Below are 27,768 nucleotides of genomic sequence, written 5' to 3'. Positions count from 1 at the left end.
TTCAAAAGAGGAATAAACTGGACTTTTTTTGAACGAGAACGCGCAGTGTTGCCACAGACTCTTCAACCTCAAATCCAGCTAGGTGCCCAAAAGGTTCTCCTGGGTACGGAAGCCGGGTTTCTGAGCAGCACCACCTGCTGGCCCTACACGCGTCCTACTTCCTCGGCCCCCGATCTCTCTCTCTCTCTGGTGGACTTGCAGTCTTTCATAATTCTTCGGCACCTAATTACAAGCACAGCAAAATATAATGTAGTTAGAAAGACCCAAGCCGCGAAACTACACATCACCAGAGATCCGAGAAGATCAGCCGCTCGGGCTTCAGGGACGGGGCGTGGGGAAATAAGGCGGGGGCGGGGCCGGCGCGAGCTCCCTTGGAGCGGCGCTGCTTCCGCCTCTCGTGGCCCCGCCCCCGCGACGCGATCGGCCGTCACGTGACGGCCGCGCGCCCGCGCGCGCGTTCCCGGCCGCTGCAGGCTCGGAGGCCGAAGAGAAAAGACGGCGAGGCGGCTTCGGTTGTGGCCACAGAGGTGGGAGTCGGGGCGAAGCCCACTCGAGGGGCAGGGTGAAAGTGAAGCCACTTCTGGGTCCTACTCGGGGAGAGGAGTGATGGCCCGCGGCGTCACCTCCAAGCGCGGCACTCCCCGGGTCGGCCCTGTTCTCCGGGCCTGAGAGGGGCGGCGGCGGGGTCAGGGGCTGGGACGCGGGTGGACGCCCTTGGGCCGGCGCGGCCGCGGCAGTGGAACCGAGCCGGCGTGGCACAGCTCAGCCCTTTCCGCCGCCCCTAGCTTGGCTGCTGTCAGAAGCAGGAAGACTGTGACGGACGCCGCGTAGCCCGTGGCCGCCGCAGCCGCTGCCCTGGGCGAGAGCCCGGAGCTGGTCACGGTCGGGGTGCGAGAGGCGGAGCAGCGGCCATTACTGCGCAGCCTCTTCCGCCGGGGTCCTCGTAGCTGCCTTCGGTGGCAGCCAGGTCCCTTTCCTGTCCCCTTCGCAGGTGTCAGGCCTCTACTAGGGGACTTTATGGGCCTCAAGATGTAGGGGCGGCGATGGTTGGAGGGGTAATCCCCCCGCCCCCAGCATCCCGTGCGGAGGCGTCCACTCGGGCCTTGGGTCCGGACGTACAGTTCCTGCATTTTGTTTTTCCGGAGTGTCTTTGGCATCTTTCTCTCCCCTCTCTCCCTCCTCCTCCTGCTCAGTTCCTGAGTCTTGCCTAATCCGACGAGCAGTCCAGTCCCTCGTCTTGTCCGGGTTAAAGCTCAGCACTGTCGTTAAAGCATCAGAACCACTGAGAGGTGTCTCCGTACCCGCTGAGTCTCCAAAACCTCAGTGCATCTTAAAAGACGAGGCTGTTGCTTTGTTCTTTTGGATGTTGGGTGCGGAGTTCTCTCCCTACCACCCCTCCACCTCCCCCCGCATCCCGTCTGAAAGGGTAAATGGATGTTCCATTGTGGCCGCTATTTTTTGTTTTCTGTGGGCACCTAGAGAAAGGCAGAAAAATTGTTTTGAGTTTATACGTACTTCTGGCAACTAGATCTTTTTCTCGATGTCAGATTTAGTACGGCTTTCTTTCTGTTCCCTAAGTGCCATTTTACTGAGCACTTATTTCTCAAGTTTCTAAAGTGGGTACATTTTGTTTGTTAAGTAATAGTGAAACTGGAATTGAGAGAAGAAAGCCAAGAAATGGTAGAAAAACGCATTGTCTTTGTGATTGATATTTTCAGGTGCCCCTCCAAAGTGTGTACTTTTCTTTTTTGATTACTTTTTTTTTCACTTAACATATTTTATTGAAGTATAGTTGACTTACGCTGTTTCAGGTGCACAGGAAGGTGATTCAGTTATACATACATTATTTTTGAAGTTATTTCCCATTATAGGTTATTACAAGATATTGACTGTAGTTTCCTGTGCTATACAGTAAGTTTTTGTTGATTGTTGCGTATTTATTTTTTTAAATTAGAAATCCGCATTCTATTCATAGTGAGTCAAGCAAGTGGAATCAAATGTCCTAAAAAGTCACAAGTTTTCTAAAATGTGCATATTGTATATATGTATACAAAGCTTTTCTACTGTGCTTGATAAAGATTTGAGAACATCAGAAAGAAAAGATGGAGAATTGGAAAATATAAATGAAATGGGAGCACTAAATATGAAATAGAAAAAGTGAAACAAACTAGATAAAAGTAAAAGATCGTCATATAGTCCAGTTGTTTTTAAACATGACTGCTCATTAGAAACATATCTGGAACTCTGGAGAAAAGCAATACCTGGGCATTTATGTTTTTCAAAAAATTTCAAGATAATTCGGATATGCATCTGGATATTAAAAAGTGATACAGGTTTTTCTATTAAATCATAGTTTTGGTGATACTGAGTTCTATTATTTTTCTGTTGATCAATATAAATAATAATAAGTGAGTAATAGTTATATAATCACAATAGTGAAAGATGTTATCAGTTTTCACAATCAATGGCAAGATAAAAGATAATTACAATTGCAGGCCATAATGGGAACATGATTAACTTAACTATAAAATAATTATATACAGTTTGGGTGGTCAAGCTGTGATGTGGTAAGTGGAAGTGCTTACAATGTGTGTCCTTTTAAAACAGGGTTTGAAAATATGTCATTGAAAGCAATATACGTTTCCAGAAATTGGAATACTTAAGGCTATTTTGTTTTTTAATAAGTGATTCTATATTCATACTTTTAAAAGACCTGGCGTATAGGACACAGGAAGAAAATCACCTGCTCAAGTAACGGGATTTATGATGTTGGCTTTGCTGTTTTTGTGACCAGCAAATATTGTTTGTGTTGAGTGTCTGGGAGTCTGTGAAGTGCGCTAACAAAACATGAAAATATGTCCCAAAATATCTAATTTTAAAGAGCAAACCGGAAGAGTGAAAGCCCACTCTAAAAATAGATTTTGGATGTGTTTGCTTTTGCTTGTACATCTTAAATTGGAGCGTTTGTTAAGCTCAGTCTTTGATTTAGAATTTTGTTTCAAATGGGCCAATGTAAATTGTAATGTAAATTGTGAGCTAAATGAAAATAATTCTGCAAATGTTTACCTGTTCACATTTAATGTTAAAATGCAAAGCCCACATTTTTGGGTGAGAAGTGTAAAGTAAAGGTTTAATGCTTGGATATGAAGATTGTGAAGCCCAGAGATTGTCATACAGTAACTTTTTTTAATGGGAAATATTAAATGAAGTGGTGGAAATATAATTCTTTAACACAGAGTAGTGTAAAATATTGGACCCCATTTAGTAGAAGTGAGTTTTGACTGAAGACTTTTGTTTCCTAGTATGACTTGTGCTTTCTGTAAGCTGTTTTAACAGGAGAGGAGAAGGAAAGCTAAAAATGGAAAAACGTTAGGGCATTTAGTTACATCTCTCAATCTGGGACTCTCTCTTGCATATTAAGATGTATCTGCTAAATTACACCCACTCTATCTCTGTTCCTTTTACTGGTCCTTAATTTTTTTTTTTCCTTTTTCTTTTTTGACTATAACAAAAGTTGTAAGATATGTAATATTTTTCTTTTCTGTCACTGATCTCTTTTATGTAGAATATTTTATGTAGAACATTATGTGTATTTTGAATAAAGAGTAATAACTTTTATTAAACACTGGCTGTTAATAATTGGAAAAATACAGGAAATCTTCAGATCTTTATAATTCGATATTTTAACTGTCAACATGCTTATCTTTTCTTTGATTTTTTTAAAAAGATAATCATTTATTTGAATCTATTATCTAAAAAAAAACTTAGTCCATGACTGATTTAAAAAGTAGAATCGTAATTAATCCTAAATATTTTCAGAGAAAATAACAGTGGGTGCAGATAATAGGCGCATGAATTTGTTGAGTGGTCACAAAATTACAAATAATACAATATTCATTTTCAGTTAAACTTGATTGGTTGAATGGGTAAATGATAATCTCTAAACTTATATATATTTAAAAAAATAGTCTGCCACTTTTTCCCTTTAGAATTAAGGTGCAGAAATAACTGATGAGTTTCAAATCTTTTCTCTTTTTATGTTACCTTCCTAATAGTTTGTTTCTGTATAAATTTGCACCTTAAGAAGGAAACTTAACTCATTAACTAGTTGATAGATGCATGCCAAAATATAATGGTAAATTTTACTGAATAATTCATAAATTGTATTTAGTTTGGTGATAATTTACAAATCATTCATTGCAGAATGAATTACGTATGTTTGAGTTATTTATGTTTGCCAAATTATTTGTGGTCTGCAGTTAGAATTACACTATTCTTTTATCTTTGGTTAAAAGTAAAAGACTCCCCCTCCCTCCCTTAAAAAAATTCTTTGATTTCAAATGTATAAGTTTTCTGAGAGCCACTCAACTATTCTGAATATTACACATGACTATTCTGAATATTACACGCCACACCATATGTTGTGCCCAGTTGGCATTACAATTCTCAGAGGCTAGAGTTGATGGATCTAATTGGTAGAATTGGGATACCTAAACCAGTCAGTTTTGATCACAGTAGAATATACGATTTTTTTTTAATCTATGCAAGCAAAGGTGTGAGTAAAGGAACATGGAGTTCGTTTTCTTTATTCAACAATTCTTGCACTAAATTGCAGGTTCTTTTTTTTTTTTTTTAAGACTGTTGGTATGCAAGACATTCTAAACCTGCATCGTGAGCATGCTAGCCACTTGCCACATGGAGCTATTGAGTAAGCTGTGTGGCTAGTCTGAACTGAGTTGTGCTATAAAGTAAAACGTGTATCAGATTTCAAGGAGTGTACACACACAGAAGTATAAAATACCACATTAATAATTTATATAAAGTACATGTGGAAATGGTAACGGTTTGAATATATTGGGTTAAATGAAATATACTCTCTAAATTTGATTGTTTCTTATTGTCATTAATAGAAAATGTGAAATTACCTATGTGGCTTGCGTGGTATTTCTGTTAGATAATGATATTCTTTGAGATACAGCACATTGAGGAAAATATTTTTTTAAGGATATACTTGAGTTTGAATCTCATCTCCCAGTATTGATAGCTTTGTGAATTGGGGCTAAATCCTTGTGGGCTTGGGTTTCCTCATTTATAAAATTTCTCACAGAGTCATTTTGAGGATTCAGTGATATAATGCATCTACTTAGTGACCTTCAGTATGCATATGAAATACCTGGAGATCTGATTCTCTTGGCAGAGAGTGGGGCTTTGGATATTTGTTTGTAAAGAATTTTCAGGTAATACTGCTGGTTGAGGACCACAGTTGTCATATCTGGAAGTCTAGATTACTATATAGGTTTTAGTTCATTTTTCTCCCCTCAGCTATTATCCATTTACAGTCAGCTTTGAAATTTTAGCCACGGGAGATAGTAATTGGAAAGGTCCCTGTAGCTGACAAGATTTACTAAAGTCTGTTTTATTCCTGGATTTTAATCTGCATTCTGGAGAATTCACTGCCAGTGAAGAATAGCTGGGTAAATTATATACTTGTCAAAAGATATAAAGATGGCATCAATTTTATAATTTGTAAATGTGGTAACTCCCTCTGTTGGATTTTAAGTTGTTTAAAGAAAGGATTGAAAGTTGTATACCTTTATAGCTTTTGTGGCTAGGTGCCTGTTCACAATTAGAATGTAAATATTGTGTTAGGTGATTAAATGCATTTAGTTTTTCATTCATCCAAGGAATACCAGCTTAAGACAGCAACAACTGATTGGCAGTTGACTAGCCACTTAGAGATATAAGTAATCCTTATCTCAGGGGTCCCATGGTTTACTGGAAGAGTCAGAAGCAAACAGATATTTGCAATGCATATGGTAAATTCAATAATAGAAAAATTACAAAATAAAGGGGAAGGAACAGCTTTTCCAGAGGCAATCAGAGAAAGATAGTAGCATTCATAAACCTTAAAAGAAAGACTATACAGGTAGGAGGAAATACAGAATTACAAAAAGAAATTTGGAGAACTGAGTAATTTGGTGTAACTAGAGTATTAATCTATGAGAGTGGTTGTGGGAGAGAGTTATTTAGGTTTCAGGTCTTTAAGGCTGTTGAATATTGTCTGAGGAGCTTTACTTTATTGTGTAGGCTGGAGAGCCCATATAGGGCTTCACGTATGGAGGATTCATTTTTCTTTTTAAGTGTATCACATTCGGAGACTTAATTTAAGGGGTGATACTGAAGCCAAATAATCAGATGGAGCAGTAGTCCAATGATGGTAAAAGTCTGAACTAGGGCACTAGCAATGACAAGAGAATGGAGGATAGATTCCAAAGGTGTTAGGGCTAAAAGTTGACAGTTTGATGTAACATGTTGAAAGGGCAGTGAGAAAAATAATTTTGTATTTCTCCATTGGCACTTCTGGTTAAGGCACAGAAGCCGAGATGTCACGTTGTAAGATACATGCGGAGATGGGGGTGTGTAGAGTATGTGTAGATGAGAGACAGAGATGTGAGAGAGCCAAGCATTCTCTCAAGAAGTTAAAATCGCTGGACTCCAGATTGGGCAGAAAAGGAAATGGAATCAGGTATTGGAGAAAGGAAAGGAGGTGGGCAAGAGACTGAAGAGGCACTTGGAATTAAAGAACGGGTGTAAGAATGAGTGAGTGAGCTGGAAGAACCAGACCTTGTGGTCTGAGAGTGAGTTTAAGATTTTAGAGAGAGAGCAGTTTTAGGTGGCCATCATATTTTGTTGGGGCAGAGGGTGAAGTTTGTTGAATTTAGGAATTGAAAAATAAGGACAGTGTTTCCCAAATTGTATTTCATGGGACTACCTGCATCAGCATCACTTGAGGTGAGATTCTTGGGCTGAAACCCATGTCTACTGGCCTATAGTATCTCGAGTTAGAGTCTGAGGATGTGTGTCTCTGGGGAAGTTCAAGAACCTCTGAGTTAGGTGTTGAATGGTTTATTCTCAAGGATATTTAATAAATTCATAGTCAGGTGTCAGGAATTATAATGAATTGGATGACCAGTAGCGAGTAGATAGATTGTCAGTATTTTAAGGGTTAAGAGAATAGCTTTAGGGGATTACAGCCAATGGTTAGAGACTTCGAAAAATAAGTGGGGGTTTGTTTGTTTTGTGTTTAAGAGTAATGATATTAGAATAGTAGAATGTTTCCTATTGTCCTGTGTGTGAAAGTGGGTGGTTTCTAATATTTTGAGTAGACTCTAGGAGGGAAGTGAATGATGGAGTCCTCTTTGGTGCCACTGAAGTTGTAGGCACTTAGTAAAGTGAAAGGGTTGTGGAGGGAAGTCAGGACACTGGAGTCCTTGTCATGGAAAGACTAGGTTCTGAAGTCAGAGTAAAACAAAAAGTCAAGTTGTTTATAAACACTTTTAGTCAGTTACTTTGAAAGGTCTTCAGTTTTGAGATAGATTACATATTGTTTGGTCTGTTCTGTTAAACATTTGGTGAGATATGCTGGCTTATCTTAAAAGGGCATTTATCTAAAAAATCTTAAACACTAAATAAAATTCCAAGTTTTTTAGGGAGATAGATTCCCACACTGTAAGAGGTGCATGGAACTGAAAGAATAGCTGTCTCTTCTGTCTTGTTACTGTAGAGCCTGTCTCTGTCATCATCATGTATGTTCTTTGCAGTAAATGAGCCTCCTGTAGTGGGCATGAAGTGGATGGAGGTAACACTAACTGTGAAGAAAGAGGACTAATGACTGAGATGATGTTTTGGTTGGTGCCTCAAGATGCCTGCTGTCCAGGAACCATCTTAATGGTTGTAAACTGGGACATTCATATAGGTACCAGGAGGTCCTAGTTAATGTGATGACCTTGCCTTCCCGTGCATTACCTCCTGTAGGAAGGCAGAGGCTGTGAAATACATATCATGTCCATATAGAACTTGTTTCACTTAAAAAACAATTCTTTTTTCTTGTAAAATATAATCAGTTGGCCATAGAGATGGGTTTATTTCTGCACTCTCTCTTTTGTTGGCGTATTTGTCTATTCTTACGCCAAAACCACACGTATATTATTGTAGCTTTGTAATAAGTTTTGAAATCTTTAAGTGTGAATTCACCATCTTTGTTCCTTTTCAAAATTGTGTTGGCTATTTGGGGCCCCTTTCAATTCCATATGAATTGGAAGATGAGTTTCTTCATTTCTGAAAAACAGGAAAAAAAAACTATTGGGATTTTGATAAGAATTATGTTGAATCTGTAGATCACTTTGGATAGTTTTGTCGTCTTCATAGTTTTCCAGTCTATGAACACCAGTTGTGTTTCCATTATTTTGCTCTGAATCTCTTTAAGCCGTGCCTTGTAGTTTTTCAGCGTGTAAGTCTTTCACCTCCTTGGTCAAGGTATTTCATTCCTTCAGATGCTATTATAAGTGGGAATGCTTTCTTGATTCCTTGTTTGAATTGTTGATATAGAAACAGAACTGACTTTTTGTGCATTGAACTTATAAAGTGCACCTATGCTAAATTTGTTTTAGGTTTAGCAGCTTTCTTCGGGATTCTCTGGAATTTTCTGTATAGAGAACAGAGAAAATTTTACTATCTCTGCAAATAGATCTGGTTTTACTTTTTCTTTACCAATTTGTATGCCTTTCATATCTTTTTCTGATCTGATTGCTCCGGCTAAAACTTCCAGTGAAGTGTTGAATAGCAGTGGGGAAAGCTGGCATCCTTGTCTAGAAATTTTTCCTCTTCGAGATAAAATTTGCCACTGAATTTTATTAAATCAAAGAATCATACATAATTGACTAATTTTGTTGAGAAGTTGATGTTGAAATTTTTCTTTTGCAGCACAGGATGATCCAGCAATGGAGGAGAAAATTCTGCAAACTGGCTGATTACTCATGAAGATAAGATTTTATTTTTGTGGCAGGCATCTGTGGGGTCTGTAATAGAAATGTAAGTATGGCATCATGGTTTTTACAAAGCTGCAACAAGTTAAATGACTGGTATAAAATGTAATAAATCGAGTATCAGTTAGTTTTAATCAAACAAAATGAATGTTTTATATTGACTTTTAGATCTTTAATTGAATTGACAAGTTTCTTCACATATTACTATTAATATAGGCTTCCAAAAAAAATCTCTTCATAGGGAATAATCCCTATAAAAGTGAAACGGAAGATAGAGAAATTTGCACATAGAAGGCTAAAAAACTGGAAGGATCTCCAGGTCTTTTAGGTTCTACTTATTCTTTACATAGTAATTTATTTAAATAAACAAAGTTAATTTATTTTTTTTTAAGTACATTATTGCATTTTAATTCTTATTGGAGTCACTCTAGTCCCCAGTTTTACTACTTCTATTTTCCTATCAGTTTCTCTTTGTGAAATATGCTTTAAAATGTTAACACTACCTCTGTCTTGGCCATATTGAACTTTAGTCTGTTATTGATGAAACTTTTTTACACAATGAACATCATATTGCCATCTTGCAAGTTGACAGTTTTTGGTGATTACAGTAGTTAAAATACTTGACCAAAGAGTAACCCTTATAGATACTACTTCATATGTTCTCCCCATTTGACATGTAACTGTTGTTATCTACTTTTCTAGTGTGATGCTTTGATTATATACTCCCATTAAAAGTATTACCATATCATTTTTAGTGTTGAGAATTTTAATAAAAGACAAATGAAACCAGTAAGCATTTTTCTTTAAAATTGGGGCAAATATAGTTTTAATTTAACCCTGTTTACATGTTATCTGTCTGTTTATATACTTCTGTATATTTTTTAATCCTGTAGGTCAGATAGTCTGACCATCAGACTATCCCTGCCATCAAGGAATTAGACTGTAGTTTAGTAAGTAAGACACATATATAATTAATACAGTGGAAGAAATACTATATTGAGACACCAGTAAAACACTTTCAGAACTGAGAGAGTGTATTCCATCTGAAGAGTTCAGAGTGAACAGGGGAACTTTTGGTTCGGTCTTAAAGAATGAATAGAATCTTAACAATCAGAAAATTAGGAATTATTTTTCAAGCCAAGGGAATGGGGAAGGGCACAGCTGCCTAAATATCCAGGCATCTTAGAGGACTCAGGGAGCAATCCTGTGTGTGAAGGTCAGTGGGAAACAGAGACTTCACAGTTAGTAAAGGGAATGAGTGTGTTTATTTGTACCTACTTATTGCCTGGTGCTTACTGGATGTTTTACTTGGATTATTGAACTCAGTCATAAGATTGTAGTAGCCTTATTTACTAATGAAGAAACAGATAAAACTCATTTTCCCTGGGTCATTGTTTACCAAATTTCTCAGAATTATCTGCTAGGGCACTTACTGAAAACAGATTTTTAGACTCTTAATGCAGATGAGTCCAAATTTCCAAGAGATAGCACATCAGCTAATTCTTATCTTTGGAGAAGTTTGGGAAACACTGTTCTAGGTCAACATAGTAAGAATAAATGACGGATTTTTAACTAAGTCTTGTTTTACTCTGAAGTCTGTGTCAGTGTACTTGAAAGTTAGTGCTTAGCAATTTTGATGACGTTATGTAGGCAGTGCTGCTGCTCCTGCTAAGTCGCTTCAGTCGTGTCTGACTCTTAGCGACCCCATGGGCTGCAGCCCACCAGGCTCCTCCGTCCATGGGATTTTCCAGGCAAGAGTACTGGAGTGGGGTGCCATTGCCTTCTCCATTATGTAGGCAATAGAAAACTACTGAAGACTGAGTGGAGGAAAGACTAATTAGATAATTAAACTGAGGAAAGATGAGAGGAAGAAAAGACTGAGAGGTCAGGAAGGCCACTTGAGAGGTCAGTATTTTGTATAAGAGTGTGCCCAGGAGGCCAAAATTAAGGTCACAGGCTTTAGTAACAAAGGGGACACATTCTATAAAGGTTTTTGTTGCAGAAAAGCAAAGTAGCCAAGGAATAGGGGAGTGCTGAGGATGACTCCTAAGTTTTATCCAAGATAGAGACCAAGAGAAAAGGATGTGGATTTAAAGGAGTTAATTTTTATTTTAGTCATGTTTGATTTCAGGTGACTGGAGAATATTGAGGTAGACCTTTTGAATACAGAATTGGAAATACAGCTCTTAGGAATCCAGAACAGTTCCAGATACTACATTTTGGGGATATGAGATTTACATTCATACATATAAATTTGGAATATCCTGTAGATTGTCTAGGCATAAAATGTAATATTGAAAATTTTGTCACTCAGAGCCTCTGTGAGGAATCCTGGTATTTCAGGGAAACTAAAGAAGGTGGGGGGGGGGAGATGGGGAAATGATAACTGGGAGAGAGTACCATCATGGAAATGAATAATATAAATTTTTAGATAGAGTCTGTGGTTAATATGATTTAATGCAATGGAATCAAATAGATAAGACTGAAAGAGATCATTAGACTTAGCATGTTAGTTGATTTTGAAATTTAGCAATAGAATATTAATTGAAATCTTGGAGGAATTGGGATGGTTTAGCTTGGAAAGCTACCAGTACTCCATCCTGAGCCAAGAGGAATAAGATAGAATGAAGATAAAGATAAATTTTGAGGAGTCATTCATACCTAATTTCTTAATTTGAGGGTTCAGGATATCTCTTAACTAAGAGGTTGGGAAACTTTTATAATAGTCTTTGGGACAATAAGGAAAGAAAGGTGTCTTGGTTAAGTAAAAAGTAATTGATACCAGGCACAATGGGTTCTGGGAACTCAAAATAGCTAATCAGTGTGTGATGTTCACATATTTTGCACCATGTATTTCACTACAATTGTGGAAATTTTCATAAGTTGAGTAACTTTTGTAACTTTGCTCCTTGCTTGATCTTTTTTTTTTTTTTTGGCAAATGTCTCTCCTTGTGGCTTTTGAGGGAGTAGTCTCACTTTATTCCCCATCCTTCTCTGCCATTCTTCTTGTCCACTGCCTCACTTACAAATGTTGGAGTAATCCAAGGTTCTGTGATTAGCCCTTTTGTGTGCTGTGTGTGCAGATTTAATTTGGGCATCCATCCATTTTCATGTGTCAGTAATCATGTATGTGTTGGTGGCTCAAGACACTTCTTTCTGCTTAGATTTCTTGAGCGTACCTGTCCAGTTAACTCAACTGTCATCTGCCTGTCTTCATTTGAAGACTTTATAAATATCTTAAAGTTACAATGTCAGAACTCACCTCAGATTCTGAATCTTGATCATCCATCAGTAACTAAATGCTTTCATTTCTGTTTCCTTAGTATTTCTTATGTTCTACTGTTAGAACCTTACATCTGTCCCTTCCTTCCCATTATCTTTTTTACCTGGATTATTATAAATTCTAGTTTCCTTTTGGCCTCATCCTGCCAAGTCTTCCTCCAAACTTCTGTCCAGCTGGTCTTGATAAACTAGTAAACCAACTTGTCACTTCCTAACATAACCTTTCAGTGAATTCCTGTTGACTCCTTAGGAGTTAGTATAAGGACCAACTTCATAGAGATCCTTGAACTCCTTAAATTATATGTAAGATTTCCCTAAATTTTTAATAAGGCTGTGACCAGAAGTGTTTACGAACCGTTTGCATTTAAAATGTTTAAACTTTATTAAGATTCCATAATATAGAAGGTCTCTGCTGTACTTCTTTGCACAGTACTTTTCATCTATTCATATGTATCTATCCCCTCCTTGCTAGTTACCATTTCTTCCTTTGTACTCCCTGGTGTCTGTTACACTTATCAAAAAATCATTAGGTAATGCAGTGTTCTTTAACTTTGATGGCAGACTTTATTATGCATTTCCTTTCCTAGTGCCATGGGCATGGTAGATGCTCACATGTGTTCTCTGTTCAAAGTTGAAAAGGAATAAGGAGAAATACATGACAGCTCTTGCAGCAGGTGATAAGATGCCATTCTTCTATCAGTCTGTGAAATTTCTTGTAACTTCCTGAAGCCTTATCTTTCCTAAAATTACTGATGGTGGTTCTTATATTTGGATAGACATGGTTGTTTTAGAAACAATATGTAGCAGTTAAGAGTAAAGACTCTGAAGTCAGATCATCTGGGTTATGGAACCTAGATTTGAGGCTGGCTCAATCACTTAATGAACTATGACTTTGGGTATATTATCTGAGCTTTTTGTACCTCAGTTTCCTCATCTGTAAAAAGGAAAATAACAGACCCAGTTCGTAGGGTGATAGGAGGATTAAAGTATTTCACAAAATATCTGCCACATATTATGCAATCAGTAATTGTTAGTTGTTAAATAGTTTACTATAATAAAACATACATCAATAGGCATCCAACAGAAATGAAATTACTTCCGTTGTAGCTCAGTTGGTAAAGAATCTGCCTGCAATGCAGGAGACCCGGGTTCAATTCCTAGATCAGGAAGATCTCCTGGAGAAGGAAATGGCAACCCACTCCGGTATTCTTGCCTAGAGAATCCCACGAGCAGAGGAGGCTGGCAGGCTACAGTCCATGGGGTTGCAAAAGTCAGACACGACTTAGCAACTAAACCACGACCACCACCAATTACAAGACACTGTGCAATAGGAAAAGTTAAGAATTTTGTCTTAAGGACTTAGGAATGGTCATTGTGAAAATTTTAATGTTAAATTTTTTAACTTGTATTAAAGTTCAAACGCTTTATATTCCAACAGAAGTAAAGATTTGAGGAATTAAAAAACAAAAAAACAAAATTTTGGGAAGGAAGATGACGTTCTTTTTTGATAGGTCTCCACAAAAGAGCTTGTAGTACTTTATTCTTTGTTCTCTTTCATGCTTTTAATTGGGTTCTGAGCCCATACTTTAAAAAAATCGGTTTTTCAGTATTTGTAGTTTTTATTGGTGTCAGAAAGTTCCTCAATATTAGTAAGCTAAAGATCTTTCTCATTTATAGTAATTTTACCTTTCTTTTGATTAGATGTCTTTAAGAAGATTAGACAAAATCTGAATACTTACAGATTTCCACTGAATTTGCCTATATCCCTCTGTATTTGGTCTTGTTGCAGAGAAGTCTTAACTAGCATTGATAGACATTTTTTCGTCTTCCAGAAATATTTTACATCGTTTAGAAGAATGGAATTTATGTGTAAAAGTAATAATAGCCCATTAAGGGTTCAGTTGGCAAAAAAAAAAAAAATGTCTTGGGAAGTGAGTGATACATTTGTGTTCTTCAGTAGAGTTGGACCAACTTCATTCCAAATTTCTACATATTAATTTAGTAACCAGGAAATAAATTTCCTTTTTTAAAATGATCTCTAAAGTTTCCTAAGAAATTTATTACTTAGGGAATATTTCTATTTAATTAGCACTCTCTTTGTCAAATCCTTACTCTACAAAAGGGAAAGAAATAAAAACATTTCTTACTTACATATTTGTATGATCCTCTGCACAAGTTTAGCCTTCAGCCTATTTGAAGATCATCGAAGGCTTCCCAGGTGGCGCTAGTGGTAAAGAACCTGCCCACCAATGCAGGTGACCTAAGAGATGCAGGTTTGATCCCTGGGTCCGGAAGATCCCCTGGAGGAGGGCTTGGCAACCCACTCCAGTATTCTTGCCTAGAAAATCCCACGGACAGAGGAGGCTCACAAGCTACAGTCCATAGTGTCACAGAGTTGGACACAACTGAAGCAACAGCACACGTGCATGGAGTGTGTCTTACAGATGGGCAGGCTAGTGGTTTGGGTTGCTATGTCTTTATCTTCTTACATATCATAATGGTATCTTGTCTACTGCATGTACTTAATACAGAATTATGTAAAAAGTACTTAAAGTTTTTCCTCCTCATGTCTTACTTGGGATACACTAGGAGTATACTTGGTGAGCTACACAGAATCATAATTTGGTATTTGCTATGGCAAATTGATAGTTGAAAGTTGTTGTTGTTCAGTCCCTAAGTCATATCTGACTCTTTGTGACCCCATGGACTACAGCACACCAGGCTTTCCTGTCCTCTACTCGCTCCCAGAGTTTGCTCAAATTCATGTCCATTGAGTCGGTGATGCTATCTAACCATCTCATCCTCTGCTCCCTTCTTCTTTTGCCTTCATCTTACCCAGCAACGGTCCTTTCAAAGAGTATTCAGTGTTGATTTCCTTTAAGATTGACTGGTTTGATCTCCTTGCTGTCCAAGGGAATCTCAAGTCTTCCCCAGCACCACTATTTGAAAGCATCAATTCTTTAGTGCTCAGCCGCCTTCATGGTCCAACACTCATATCCGTACATGACTACTGGAAAAACCATAGCTTTAACTATACAGATGTTGTTGACAAAATTATGTCTCAGTTTTTTAATACACTGTCTGGGTTTGTTATAGCTTTCCTTCCAAGCAAGCATCTTTTAATTTCATGGCTGCAGTCACCATCCACAGTGATTTTCGGAGTCCCAAGAAAATAAAATCTGTCACTGTTTCCATTGTTTCCCCTTCTATTTGCCACGAAGTGATGGGACTGGATGCCATGATCTCTTTTCTTGAATGTAGACTTTCAAGCCAGCTTTTTTATTGTCTTCTTTGACCCTCATCAAGAGGCTCTTTAGTTCCTCTTCACTTTCTGCCTTTAGATCAGTATCATCTGCATATCTGAGGTTATTGATCTTTCTCTTGGCATTCTTGATTCCATCTTGTGATTCATCCAGCCCTGCATTTCATGTGATGTACTCTGCACAGAATTAAATAAGCAAAATGACAATATACAGCCTTGACGTGATCCTTTCCCAATTTTGAACCAGTCTGTTGTTCCATGTCCAGTTCTAACCTGGATACAGGTTTCCCGGGAGACAGGTAAGATGGTCTGGAATTCCCATCTCTTTATGAATTTCCACAATTTGTTGTGATCCACACAGCCAAGGCTTTAGCGTAGTCTGTGAAGCAGAAGTAGATTTTTTTCTGGAATTCTCTTGCTTTCTCCGTGATCCAGCACATATTGGCAATTTGATCTCTGGTTCCTCTGCCTCTTCGAAACCCAGCTTGTACATCTGGAAGTTCTCGGTTCACTTACTATTGAAGTCTAGCTTGAAGGATTTTGAGCAAAATTTTGCTCGCATATGAAGTGAGCAGAATTGTATGGCAGTTTGAACAGTCTTTGGCATTTCCCTTCTTTGGGATTGGAATGAAAACTGACCTTTTCCAGTCCTGTGGCCATTGCTGAGTCTTCCAAATTTGCTGACATACTGAGTGCAGCACTTTTAACAGCATCAGCTTTAGGATTTGAAATAGCTCAGCTGGAATTCCACCACCTCCACTAGCTTTGTTCGTAGTAATGCTTCCTATGTATGACCCACTTGATTTCACATTCCAGGTTGTCCGGCTCTAGGTGAGTGACCACACCATTGTGGTTATCCAGGTCATTAAGACTTTTTTTTCTCTAATTCTGTGTATTCTTGTCACATCTTTTTGATCTGTTCTCTTAGGTCCTTAGTGTTTCTGCCCTTCATGCTTGTCCTTGCATGAAATGTTCCCTTGATACCTTCAACTTTTTGAAGAGATCTTGATAGGTGGCCTTACAAATAGCTGTGAAAAGAAGAGAAGCCAAAAGCCAAAGAGAAAAGGAAAGGTATAAGCATCTGAATGCAGAGTTCCAAAGAATAGCAAGGAGAGATAAAGCCTTCCTCAGCAATCATTGCAAAGAAATAGAGGAAAACAATAGAATGGGAAAGACTAGAGATCTCTGCAAGAAAATTAGAGTTACCAAGGGAACATTTCATGCAAAGATCAGCTTGATAAAGGACAGAAATGGTATGGACCTAAGAGAAGCAGAAGATATTAAGAAGAGGTGGCAAGAATACACGGAAGAACTGTACAAAAAAGATCTTCACGACCCAGATAATGACTAAGGTTTGATCACTCACACTCACTAGAGCTGGACATGCTGGAATGTGAAGTCAGGTGGGCCTTAGGAAGCATCACTTCGAACAAAGGTAGTGGAGGTGATGGAATTCCAGTTGAGCTATTTCAAATCCTAAAAGATGATTCTGTGAAAGTGCTGCACTCAATATGTCAGCAAATTTGGAAAACTCAGCAGTGGCCACAGGACTGGAAAAGGTCAGTTTTCATTCCGATCCCAAAGAAAGGCAATGCCAAAGAATGCTCAAACTACCGCACAGTTGCACTCACCTCACACGCTAGTCAAGTAATGCTCAAAATTCTTCCAACCCAGGCTTCGGCAGTATGTGAACTTTGAACTTCCAGATGTTCAAGCTGGTTTTAGAAAAGGCAGAGGAACCAGAGATCAAATTGCCAACATCCGCTGGATCATGGAAAAAGCAAGAGTTCCAGAAAAATATCTATTTCTGCTTTCTTGACTGTGCCAAAGCCTTTGACTGTGTGGATCACAACAAACTGTGGAAAATTCTGAAAGAGATGGGTATACCAGACCACCTGATGTGCCTCTTGAGAAACCTGTATACAGGTTAGGAAGCAACAGTTAGAACTGGACATGGAACAACAGACTGGTTCCAAATAGGAAAAGGAGTACATCAAGGCTGTATATTGTCACCCTGGTTATTTAACTTAAATGCAGAGTACATCATGAGAAATGCTTGGCTGGAGGAAGCACAAGCTGGAATCAAGATTGCCAGGAGAAATATCAATAACCTTAGCTATGCAGATGACACCACCCTTATGGCAGAAAGTGAAGAAGAACTAAAGAGCCTCTTGATGAAACTGAGAGTGAAAAAGTTGGCTTAAAGCTCAGGATTCAGAAAACTAAGACCATGGCATCTGGTCCCATCACTTCATGGCAAATAGATGGGGAAACAGTTGAAACAGTGGCTATTTTTTGGGGCTCCAAAATCACTGCAGATGGTGATTGCAGCCATGAAATTAAAAGACGCTTGCTCCTTGGTAGCAAAGTTATGACCAACCTAGTTGTTGCTGCTGCTGCTGCTAAGTCGCTTCAGTCATGTGAAGTTGACTCTGTGCGACCCCATAGATGGCAGCCCACCAGGCTCCCCTATCCCTGGGATTCTCCAGGTGAGAACACTGGAGTGGGTTGCCATTTCCTTCTCCAATGCATGAAAGTGAAAGTGAAGCCACTCAGTCGTGTCTGACTTTTTGAGACCCCATGGGCTGCAGCCTACCAGGCTCCTCCCCCCAAGGGATTTTGCTGGCAAGAGTACTGGAGTGGGTTGCCATTGCCTTCTCCAGACCAACCTAGAGAGCATACTAAAAAGCAGAGACATTACTTTGCCAACAAAGGTCCATCTAGTCAAGGCTGTGGTTTTTCCAGTAGTCATGTATGGATGTGAGAGTTGGACTATAAAGAAAGCTGAGTGCCGAGGAATTGATGCTTTTGAACTGTGGTGTTGGAGAAGACTGTTGAGAGTCCCTTGGACTGCAAGGAGATCCATCCAGTCCATCTTAAAGGAAATAAGTCTTGGTTGTTCATTGGAGGGACTGATGTTGAAGCTGAAACTCCAATACTTTGGCTACCTGATGTGGAGAGCTGACTCATTTGAAAAGACCCTGATGCTGGGAAAGATTGAAGACAGGAGGAAAAGGGGACGACAGAGGATAAGATGGTTGGATGGCATCACCAACTCAATGGACATGGGTCTGGGTGGACTCCGGGAGTTGGTGATGGACACGGAGGCCTGGCGTGCTGCAATTCATGGGGTCGCAAAGAGTCAGACATGACTGAGCCACTGAACTGAACGTTGAAAGTTCTTTAGGTAAAATAATGAAGCTTTAACTATCTTCTACCTGTTTTCTGATGATGTTTACCCAGTTTTATCTCATTCTAATGAGGGAACCAGAATACCTGCCCAAAAAGAATTGTTTTGCCTTTCCTAGTATGTTATTTTCACAGTTCATATCTTCCCCTGGGATGTCTATCATTTTTTTTTTTAATTTGTTAATTATATGTTTACATTTATTTATGCATGCAAGAGTAAGATTCATATAAAGTATTGGTCAGGATGGAGAGTAATGCTTTTAGGTTGAAAACTTCTTTTTCATAGATAAGGTAACTGCATCTAATGGAAAATTGATATTTGGGGTTAATTTTATTTATAATACAACAGGGTCTGAGACTGTGTATCTTTTAAAAGTATGGCATTCATCCAAGTTGCACTGTTAGATACTTAATTTACATTTTAGTAGACTTCTATTTTTCTTCTTAAAATTTTTAAATTTATTGGCCTTTCTTTTGTCCACAAGGCACCTAGATCATTTAGGTGTATATGAGATGTTGCTATTGTTTTTCCAAAGTAGTGGTGATCAGTAGCTCATTTAAACATTTTGTCTTACAAATAGAATCAAACATCTCTCTTACTCAGTTAAATTATTACTTGTGGATGAAGGACTTCATTATTTTTAATTGGGCCTTAAATGTGGAAATTAAAAATTTTTTTTCAGAATTTCATTGACAGTGAATTTTTTTTAATTGAAAGGGACAAAAGATGATATTGTTCACCCTTTCTCTAGCTAATTTTAGTTCTTTCTGTTAGTACAATGTTTCAAGTTATTCTATGATTTAAATGTAGCAATAGGACCTGATGAATGAAACCTAGTTAGTGCCTTACAACTGTTTTCAGTTGTTTTTTCCTGAGAACAATATATATATCAGATCAGATCAGATCAGTCGCTCAGTGCTGTCCGACTCTTTGCGACCCCATGAACCGCAACACACCAGGCCTCCCTGTCCATCACCAACTCCTGGCGTTCACTCAGACTCATGTCCATCGAGTCGGTGATGCCATCTAGCCATCTCATCCTCTGTCGTCCTCTTCTCCTCTTGCCCCCAATCCCTCCCAGCATCAGAGTCTTTTCCAATGAGTCAACTCTTCGCATGAGGTGGCCAAAGTACTGGAGTTTCAGCTTTAGCATCAGTCCTTCCAAAGAAATCCCAGGGCTGATCTCCTTCAGAATGGACTGGTTAGATCTCCTTGCAGTCCAAGGGACTCTCAAGAGTCTTCTCCAACACCACAGTTCAACAGCACCAATTCTTCGGTGCTCAGCCTTCTTCACAGTCCAACTCTCACATCCATACATGACCACAGGAAAAACCATAGCCTTGACTAGACGAACTTTTGTTGGCAAAGTAATGTCTCTGCTTTTGAATATGCTATCTAGGTTGGACATAAGTTTCCTTCCAAGGAGTAAGCGTCTTTTAATTTCATGGCTGCAGTCACCATCTGCAGTGATTTTGGAGCCCCGAAAAATAAAGTCTGACACTGTTTCCACTGTTTCCCCATCTATTTCCCATGAAGTGATGGGACCAGATGCCATGATCTTCGTTTTCTGAATGTTGAGCTTTAAGCCAACTTTTTCACTCTCCACTTTCACCTTCATCAAGAAGCTTTTTAGTTCCTCTTCACTTTCTGCCATAAGGATGGTGTCATCTGCATATCTGAGGTTATTGATATTTCTCCCGGCAATCTTGATTCCAGCTTGTGTTTCTTCCAGTCCAGCATTTCTCATGATGTACTCTGCATATAAGTTAAATAAACAGGGTGACAATATACAGCCTTGATGTACTCCTTTTCCTATTTGGAACCAGTCTGTTGTTCCATGTCCAGTTCTAACTGTTGCTTCCTGACCTGCATATAGGTTTCTTAAGAGGCAGGTCAGGTGGTCTGGTATTCCCATCTCTTTCAGAATTTTCCACAGTTTATTGTGATCCACAAGTCAAAGGCTTTGGCATAGTCAATAAAGCAGAAATAGATGTTTTTCTGGAACTCTCTTGCTTTTTCCATGATCCAGCGGATGTTGGCAATTTGATCTCTGGTTCCTCTGCCTTTTCTAAAACCAGCTTGAACATCAGGAAGTTCACGGTTCACATATTGCTGAAGCCTGGCTTGGGGAATTTTGAGCATTACTTTACTAGCATGTGAGATGAGTGCAATTATGCGGTAGTTTGAGCATTCTTTGGCATTGCCTTTCTTTGGGATCGGAATGAAAACTGACCTTTTCCAGTCTTGTGGCCACTGCTGAGTTTTCCAAATTTGCTGGCATACTGAGTGTAGCACTTTCACAGCATCATCTTTCAGAATTTGGAATAGCTCAACTGGAATTCCATCACCTCCACTAGCTTTGTTCATAGTGATGCTTTCTAAGGCCCACTTGACTCCACATTCCAAGATGTCTGGCTCTAGGTCAGTGATCACACCATTGTGATTATCTGGGTCGGAAGATCTTTTTTGTACAGTTCTTCTGTGTATTCTTGCCATCTCTTCTTAATATCTTCTGCTTCTTTTAGGTCCCATACCATTTCTGTCCTTTATTGAGCCCATCTTTGCATGAAATGTTCCTTTGGTCTCCGATTTTCTTGAAGAGATCTCTAGTCTTTCCCATTCTGTTGTTTTCCTCTGTTTCTTTGCATTGATCGCTGAAGAAGGCTTTCTTATCTCTTCTTGCTATTCTTTGGAACTCTGCATTCAGATGTTTATATCTTTCCTTTTCTCCTTTGCTTTTCGCTTCTCTTCTTTTCACAGCTATTTGTAAGGCCTCCCCAGACAGCCATTTTGCTTTTTTGCATTTCTTTTCCATGGGGATGGTCTTGATCCCTGTCTCCTGTACAATGTCACGAACCTCATTCCATAGCTCATCAGGCACTCTATCTATCAGATCTCGTCCCTTAAATCTATTTCTCACTTCCACTGTATAATCATAAGGGATTTGATTTAGGTCATACCTGAATGGTCTAGTGGTTTTCCCTACTTTCTTCAATTTCAGTCTGAATTTGGCAATAAGGAGTTCATGGTCTGAGCCACAGTCAGCTCCTGGTCTTGTTTTTGCTGACTGTATAGAGCTTCTCCATCTTTGGCTGCAAAGAATATAATCAATCTGCTTTTGCCAATAAACAGAAAAGAGAGGAGCTAAATTCAGTTTATCAAGTATTTATTATGTAGTGTGTATTAGATATCTTAGAAAAGGGAATTGAGTCAAAACATGAATTTTCCCCATTTTACTGATAAGAAAACTGAAGTCCAAGAAGCATGCTGTGAGATGAAGCTGGCATGAGAGCTGGCGTCCAGACAGACTGTGCAGGGCATATAGATCCTGGTCTCTAACCTGAAACCAAGTTTTTAACAAGACACAAGGCTGGACCCATTAAAAGGCATATGCAGTAATTTAATAAATATTGTTTACTTGATGACTTGGAAGGGCAGAGATGGGCTGTAGTTGGATTTAGGGGATATTTAGGAGATAAAATGTAGGACTTGCTAATGTTTTGAATGGGGAGGGGTTAGGAGAAGCCAAAGATGGAGAAGCTCTATACAGTCAACAAAAACAAGACCAGGAGCTGACTGTGGCTCAGATCATGAACTCCTTAAAGTTACCAAATTCAGACTGAAATTGAAGAAAGTAGGGAAAACCACTAGACCATTCAGGTATGACCTAAATCAAATCCCTTATGATTATACAGTGGAAGTGAGAAATAGATTTAAGGGACGAGATCTGATAGAGTGCCTGATGAGCTATGGAATGAGGTTCGTGACATTGTACAGGAGACAGGGATCAAGACCATCCCCATGGAAAAGAAATGCAAAAAAGCAAAATGGCTGTCTGGGGAGGTCTTACAAAATACATGTGAAAAGAAGAGAAGCAAAAAACAAAGGAGAAAAGGAAAGATACAAGCATCTCAATGCAGAGTTCCAAAGAATAGCAAGAAAAGATAAGAAAGCCTTCTTCAGCGATCAATGCAAAGAAATAGAGGGAAACAACAGAATGGGAAAGACTAGAGTTCTCTTCAAAAAAATTAGAGATACCAAGGGAACATTTCATGCAAAGATGGGCTTGATAAAGGACAAAAATGGTATGACCCTAACAGAAGCAGAAGATATGAAGAAGAGGTGGCAAGAATACACAGAAGAACTGTACAAAAAAGATCTTCACGACCCAGATAATCACGATGGTGTGATCACTGACCTAGAGCCAGACATCCTGGAATGTGAAGTCAAGTGGGCCTTAGAAAGCATCACTATGAACAAAGCTAGTGGAGGTGATGGAATTCCAGTTGAGCTATTTCAAATCCTGAAAGATGATGCTGTGAAAGTGCTGCACTCAATATGCCGGCAAATTTGGAAAACTCAGCAGTGGCCACAGGACTGGAAAAGGTCAGTTTTCATTCCGATCCCAAAGAAAGGCAATGCCAAAGAATGCTCAAACTACCGCATAATTGCACTCATCTCACACGCTAGTAAAGTAATGCTCAAAATTCCCCAAGCCAGGCTTCAGCAATATGTGAACCGTGAACTTCCTGATGTTCAAGCTGGTTTTAGAAAAGGCAGAGGAACCAGAGATCAAATTGCCAACATCCGCTGGATCATGGAAAAAGCAAGAGAGTTCCAGAAAAACATCTTTTTTTTTTTTGTGGTGCAGCAGAAATTTCCTTCTATAGTTTTTTTTTTGTTTTTTTTTTAAACTTTGCAATATTGTATTAGTTTTGCCAAACATCAAAATGAATCTGCCACAGGTATACCCGTGCTCCCCATCCTGAACCCTCGTCCCTCCTCCCTCCCCATACCCTCCCTCTAGGTCGTCCCAGTGCACCAGCCCCAAGCATCCAGTATCGTGCATCGAACCTGGACTGGCAACTCGTTTCATACATGATACTATACATGATTCAATGCCATTCTCCCAAATCTCCCCACCCTCTCCCTCTCCCACAGAGTCCATAAGACTGATCTATGCATTAGTGTCTCTTTTGCTGTCTCGTACACAGGGTTATTGTTACCATCTTTCTAAATTCCATATATATGTGTTAGTATACTGTATTGGTGTTTTTCTTTCTGGCTTACTTCACTCTGTATAATAGGTTCCAGTTTCATCCACCTCATTAGAACTGATTCAAATGTATCCTTTTTAATGGCTGAGTAATACTCCATTGTGTATATGTACCACAGCTTTCTTATCTATTCATCTGCTGATGGGCATCTAGGTTGCTTCCATGTCCTGGCTATTATAAACAGTGCTGCGATGAACATTGGGGTACACGTGTCTCTTTCCCTTCTGGTTTCCTCAGTGTGTATGCCCAGCAGTGGGATTGCTGGATCATAAGGCAGTTCTATTTCCAGTTTTTTAAGGAATCTCCACACTGTTCTCCATAGTGGCTGTAGAGTTCCCTTTTCTCCACACCCTCTCCAGCATTTATTGCTTGTAGACTTTAAAAAAACAAACAAACAAAAAAAAACATCTATTTCTGCTTTCTTGACTATGCCAAAGCCTTTGACTGTGTGGATCACAATAAACTGTGGAAAATTCTGAAAGAGATGGGAATACCAGACCACCTGACCTGCCTCTTTAAGAAACCTATATGCAGGTCAGGAAGCAACAGTTAGAACTGGACATGGAACAACAGACTGGTTACAGATAGGAAAAGGAGTACATCAAGGCTGTATATCGTCACCCTGTTTATTGAACTTATATGCAGAGTATATCATGAGAAACGCTGGACTAGAAGAAACACAAGCTGGAATCAAGATTGCGGGGAGAAATATCAATAACCTTAGCTATGCAGATGACACCACCCTTATGGTAGAAAGTGAAGAGGAACTAAAAAGCCTCTTGATGAAGGTGAAAGTGGAGAGTGAAAAAGTTGGCTTAAAGCTCAACATTCAGAAAACGAAGATCATGGCATCTGGTCCCATCACTTCATGGGAAATAGATGGGGAAACAGTGGAAACAGTGTCAGACTTTATTTTTCGGGGCTCCAAAATCACTGCAGATGGTGACTGCAGCCATGAAATTAAAAGACGCTTACTCCTTGGAAGGAAACTTATGTCCAACCTAGATAGCATATTCAAAAGCAGAGACATTGCTTTGCCAACAAAAGTTCGTCTAGTCAAGGCTGTGGTTTTTCCTGTGGTCACGTATGGATGTGAGAGTTGGACTGTGAAGAAAGCTGAGTGCTGAAGAATTGATGCTTTTGAACTGTAGTGTTGGAGAAGACTCTTGAGAGTCCCTTGGACTGCAAGGAGATCCAACCAGTCCATTCTGAAGGAGATCAGCCCTGGGATTTCTTTGGAAGGACTGATGCTAAAGCTGAAACTCCAGTACTTTGGCCACCTCATGCGAAGAGTTGACTCATTGGAAAAGACTCTGATGCTGGGAGGGTTTGGAGGCAGAAGGAGAAGGGGACGACAGAGGATGAGATGGCTGGATGGCATCACTGACTCGATGGACATGAGTCTGAGTGAACTCCGGGAGTTGGTGATGGACAGGGAGGCCTGGCGTGCTGCGATTCATGGGGTCGCAAAGAGTCGGACATGACTGAGCGACTGAACTGAACCGAACTGAGGACAGCTTCAGTGATGGATTTCTGGCTTGAAAAGCAAATGAATAGAGGTGTCTCCAGAGGGGCATTTAGGGAATAAGTAAATAAGGAGGAAACAGATCATAAATTCAGTTTTTTAGCCAAGAAGAGAGCTAAAGTAGGCAATTAAAAGATAGTTCTAGTGCTAAAACGAAAAACCCGGGCTGGTGATTATCATTTTAGGAGTTGGTAACAAATTGAAGCCATGAACGTAGATGAGATCATCTTGAAAGAGTACAGCAAGAGGAACGTTTGTGTGGTTTAGAACAAGCCTCAACAATAAAAAGGCCATTAAAAGAAAAGTTGTTTCACAGAGGGGGAATGAGATGACTGGTTTAACCAGTGTTTTTAAGATTATACAGCAGAGAAACGGAGTTTCTAGGATTTCAGCTCTAGTCATTTTACATGGTCTACTTGTCAAGTACCAGAAGTACATTAATACATGGAAGTATTGCAGAATTGCACTTAGTGGTATCCTAAAAGGTATAAAATTTGTTACTTTCTGAGATTGTAATCTGAATTATTTTTAACCATTTTTTTGTTTTTCTCTACTGTCCAGACTGATTTTAAAAGTGTAGATGGAGTGTACATTTTAAAATCTTAGCATTTAGTTCTATTCTGTGAATAGAAATGGTATATTTATTTCAAATCTATACTTTGGTTGTACCTTTTTATTTGTGCCTCATTTCCCGCCCACAAATAAGAATAAATTCAAATCAAAAATATTTTTCTACATAAGTTTTTTCTCTGCTTTCAATTTTGTGTCCCCATTGTCTTGACTTGCATATAATTGGTGCTTAATAAGTGTTTTCTGAATGTTGAATTAAGATTTTGGAAGAGTTAAAACAAGATTTTAATATTACATGTATTTTCTCTCATTTTCTCAGGATGGCTGGCTGTGGAGAAATTGATCACTCTATAAACATGCTTCCTACAAACAGGAAAGCAAATGAGTCCTGTTCTAATACTGCACCTTCTCTAACTGTCCCTGAATGTGCCATTTGTCTGCAGACATGTGTTCACCCAGTCAGTCTGCCTTGTAAGCATGTTTTCTGCTATCTGTGTGTGAAGGGAGCTTCATGGCTTGGAAAGCGATGTGCCCTCTGTCGACAAGAAATTCCCGAAGATTTCCTTGATAAGCCAACCTTGTTGTCACCAGAAGAACTCAAGGCAGCAAGTAGAGGAAATGGTGAATATGCCTGGTATTATGAAGGAAGAAATGGGTGGTGGCAGTATGACGAGCGCACTAGCAGAGAGCTGGAAGATGCTTTTTCCAAAGGTAAAAAGAGCACTGAAATGTTAATTGCCGGGTTTCTGTATGTTGCCGATCTTGAAAATATGGTACAGTATAGGAGAAACGAACATGGACGTCGCAGGAAGATCAAGCGGGATATAATAGATATACCAAAGAAGGGAGTAGCTGGACTTAGGCTGGACTGTGATGCTAATACTGTAAACCTGGCAAGAGAGAGCTCTGCTGACGGAGCGGACAGTGTACCAGCTCAGAGCGGAGCTTCTGTTCAGTCGTCTTCTGTGAGGCCCCTGACGTCAGTAGACGGTCAGCTAACAAGCCCCGCCACACCATCCCCTGATGCAGGCACTTCTCTGGAAGACTCTTTTGCACATTTACAACTTGGTGGAGACAGCATAGCGGAAAGGAGTCATAGAGGGGAAGGAGAAGAAGAGCATGAGTCACCATCTTCAGGCAGGGTACCAGCACCAGACACTTCGATTGAAGAAACCGAATCCGATGCCAGTAGTGATAGTGAGGATGTATCTGCGCTTGTTGCACAACACTCCTTGACCCAACAGAGACTTTTGGTTCCTAATCCAAGTCAGACAGTATCTGATCGATCAGTGGCAGCGGGTGGAACAGTGAGTGTCAGATCTCGAAGGCCTGATGGACAGTGCACAGTAACGGAAGTTTAAATAAAAGTTTTCAGATCCATGCTCAAGATGAAAATGGTTATCTGTAAATTTTTGCCCACGTAACATTATACTCATCCCCAGTAGTGCATTTTGGGAGTTGGGGTGGGAAGGGGTATGGGAAGGATAGACTTGTAATTAATATGTCTAACACATCTCTGTTGAGAAATTTATTTAATATAAAGAACTTGGGTGTTAATAGTTGAGAGCTGTTTAGTAATAACGCAGTTTTCTTGAGGTCTGTTTATTTTATAGTTTTTTAAAATACCTTCAGTTCTTTTGGCCAGCGTGTGTGTATTTGTGCATTAATGGTCCTCATCTGACTATTGCCTTGGTTCATATTTTTCTGCATGGATTGACGTAAAACCATTACCAAAATTTGGCACCTACAAGATGTCTGGTATCAGTATGAACAGAAAGCTTAAATAACGTGAGAACAAATGTGAATTTGGGGTTTTAAAATAACTACTTAACAGTAAAGTTACTGAAATGGAAATGTAAAGGAAACAGCTTATAACTTATGTTTCAGAATCTTGTTTGTAACACACTTCATAGCGTTCTCATAGGCTTTGCTGTCTAGTCCTTGTAGTTAAGAGGTTTCTCTTGATCCACATTTTTTTTTTTGATTACAGACTTTATAATTTAATAAATATTAGAATTTATCAAAATTAATCTGTCTCTTGTTTGAATCTGGAAGGG

At 39.3% G+C, this 27,768-nt stretch overlaps 2 protein-coding genes across 3 annotated transcripts; one reads left to right on the top strand and one right to left on the bottom strand.

Moving 5' to 3' along the window:
• Nucleotides 1-2,152, bottom strand: LOC147365696 (uncharacterized). Its single transcript, XM_086316319.1, has 2 exons — nt 624-2,152; nt 1-222 (listed from the first exon to the last, which is right to left on the bottom strand). The coding sequence occupies exon 1, from the start codon at nt 1,155-1,157 to the stop codon at nt 687-689; it is 471 nt and encodes a 156-aa protein (XP_086172445.1). The 5' UTR covers nt 1,158-2,152; the 3' UTR covers nt 1-222; nt 624-686.
• On the top strand, nt 457-27,741 carry RNF146 (ring finger protein 146). 2 transcript variants are annotated; one of them, XM_086316308.1, is made up of 3 exons: nt 457-527; nt 8,769-8,871; nt 26,031-27,741. In XM_086316308.1, coding segments are annotated over exons 2-3 (1,044 nt in total). In that variant the 5' UTR covers nt 457-527; nt 8,769-8,869; the 3' UTR covers nt 27,073-27,741. The 2 variants fall into 2 exon arrangements, with proteins under 2 accessions (XP_086172434.1, XP_086172433.1); XM_086316307.1 differs by having other exon boundaries at nt 8,764-8,871.
• The last annotated feature ends 27 nt before the right edge of the window (nt 27,742-27,768 follow it).

This window comes from Bos grunniens, chromosome 9 (genome assembly GCF_055505025.1).
Source record: "Bos grunniens cultivar Pamir isolate PY7600 chromosome 9, Bosgru_T2T1.0, whole genome shotgun sequence".
Classification (NCBI taxonomy): Eukaryota; Metazoa; Chordata; class Mammalia; order Artiodactyla; family Bovidae; genus Bos; species Bos grunniens.
This window is presented reverse-complemented; position numbering and strand designations above follow the sequence as displayed.

Coding starts and splice junctions, on each gene's coding strand:
- LOC147365696 (XM_086316319.1), bottom strand. CDS start 1,157: ATGCCAAAGACACTCCGGAAAAACAAAATGCAGGAACTGTACGTCCGG.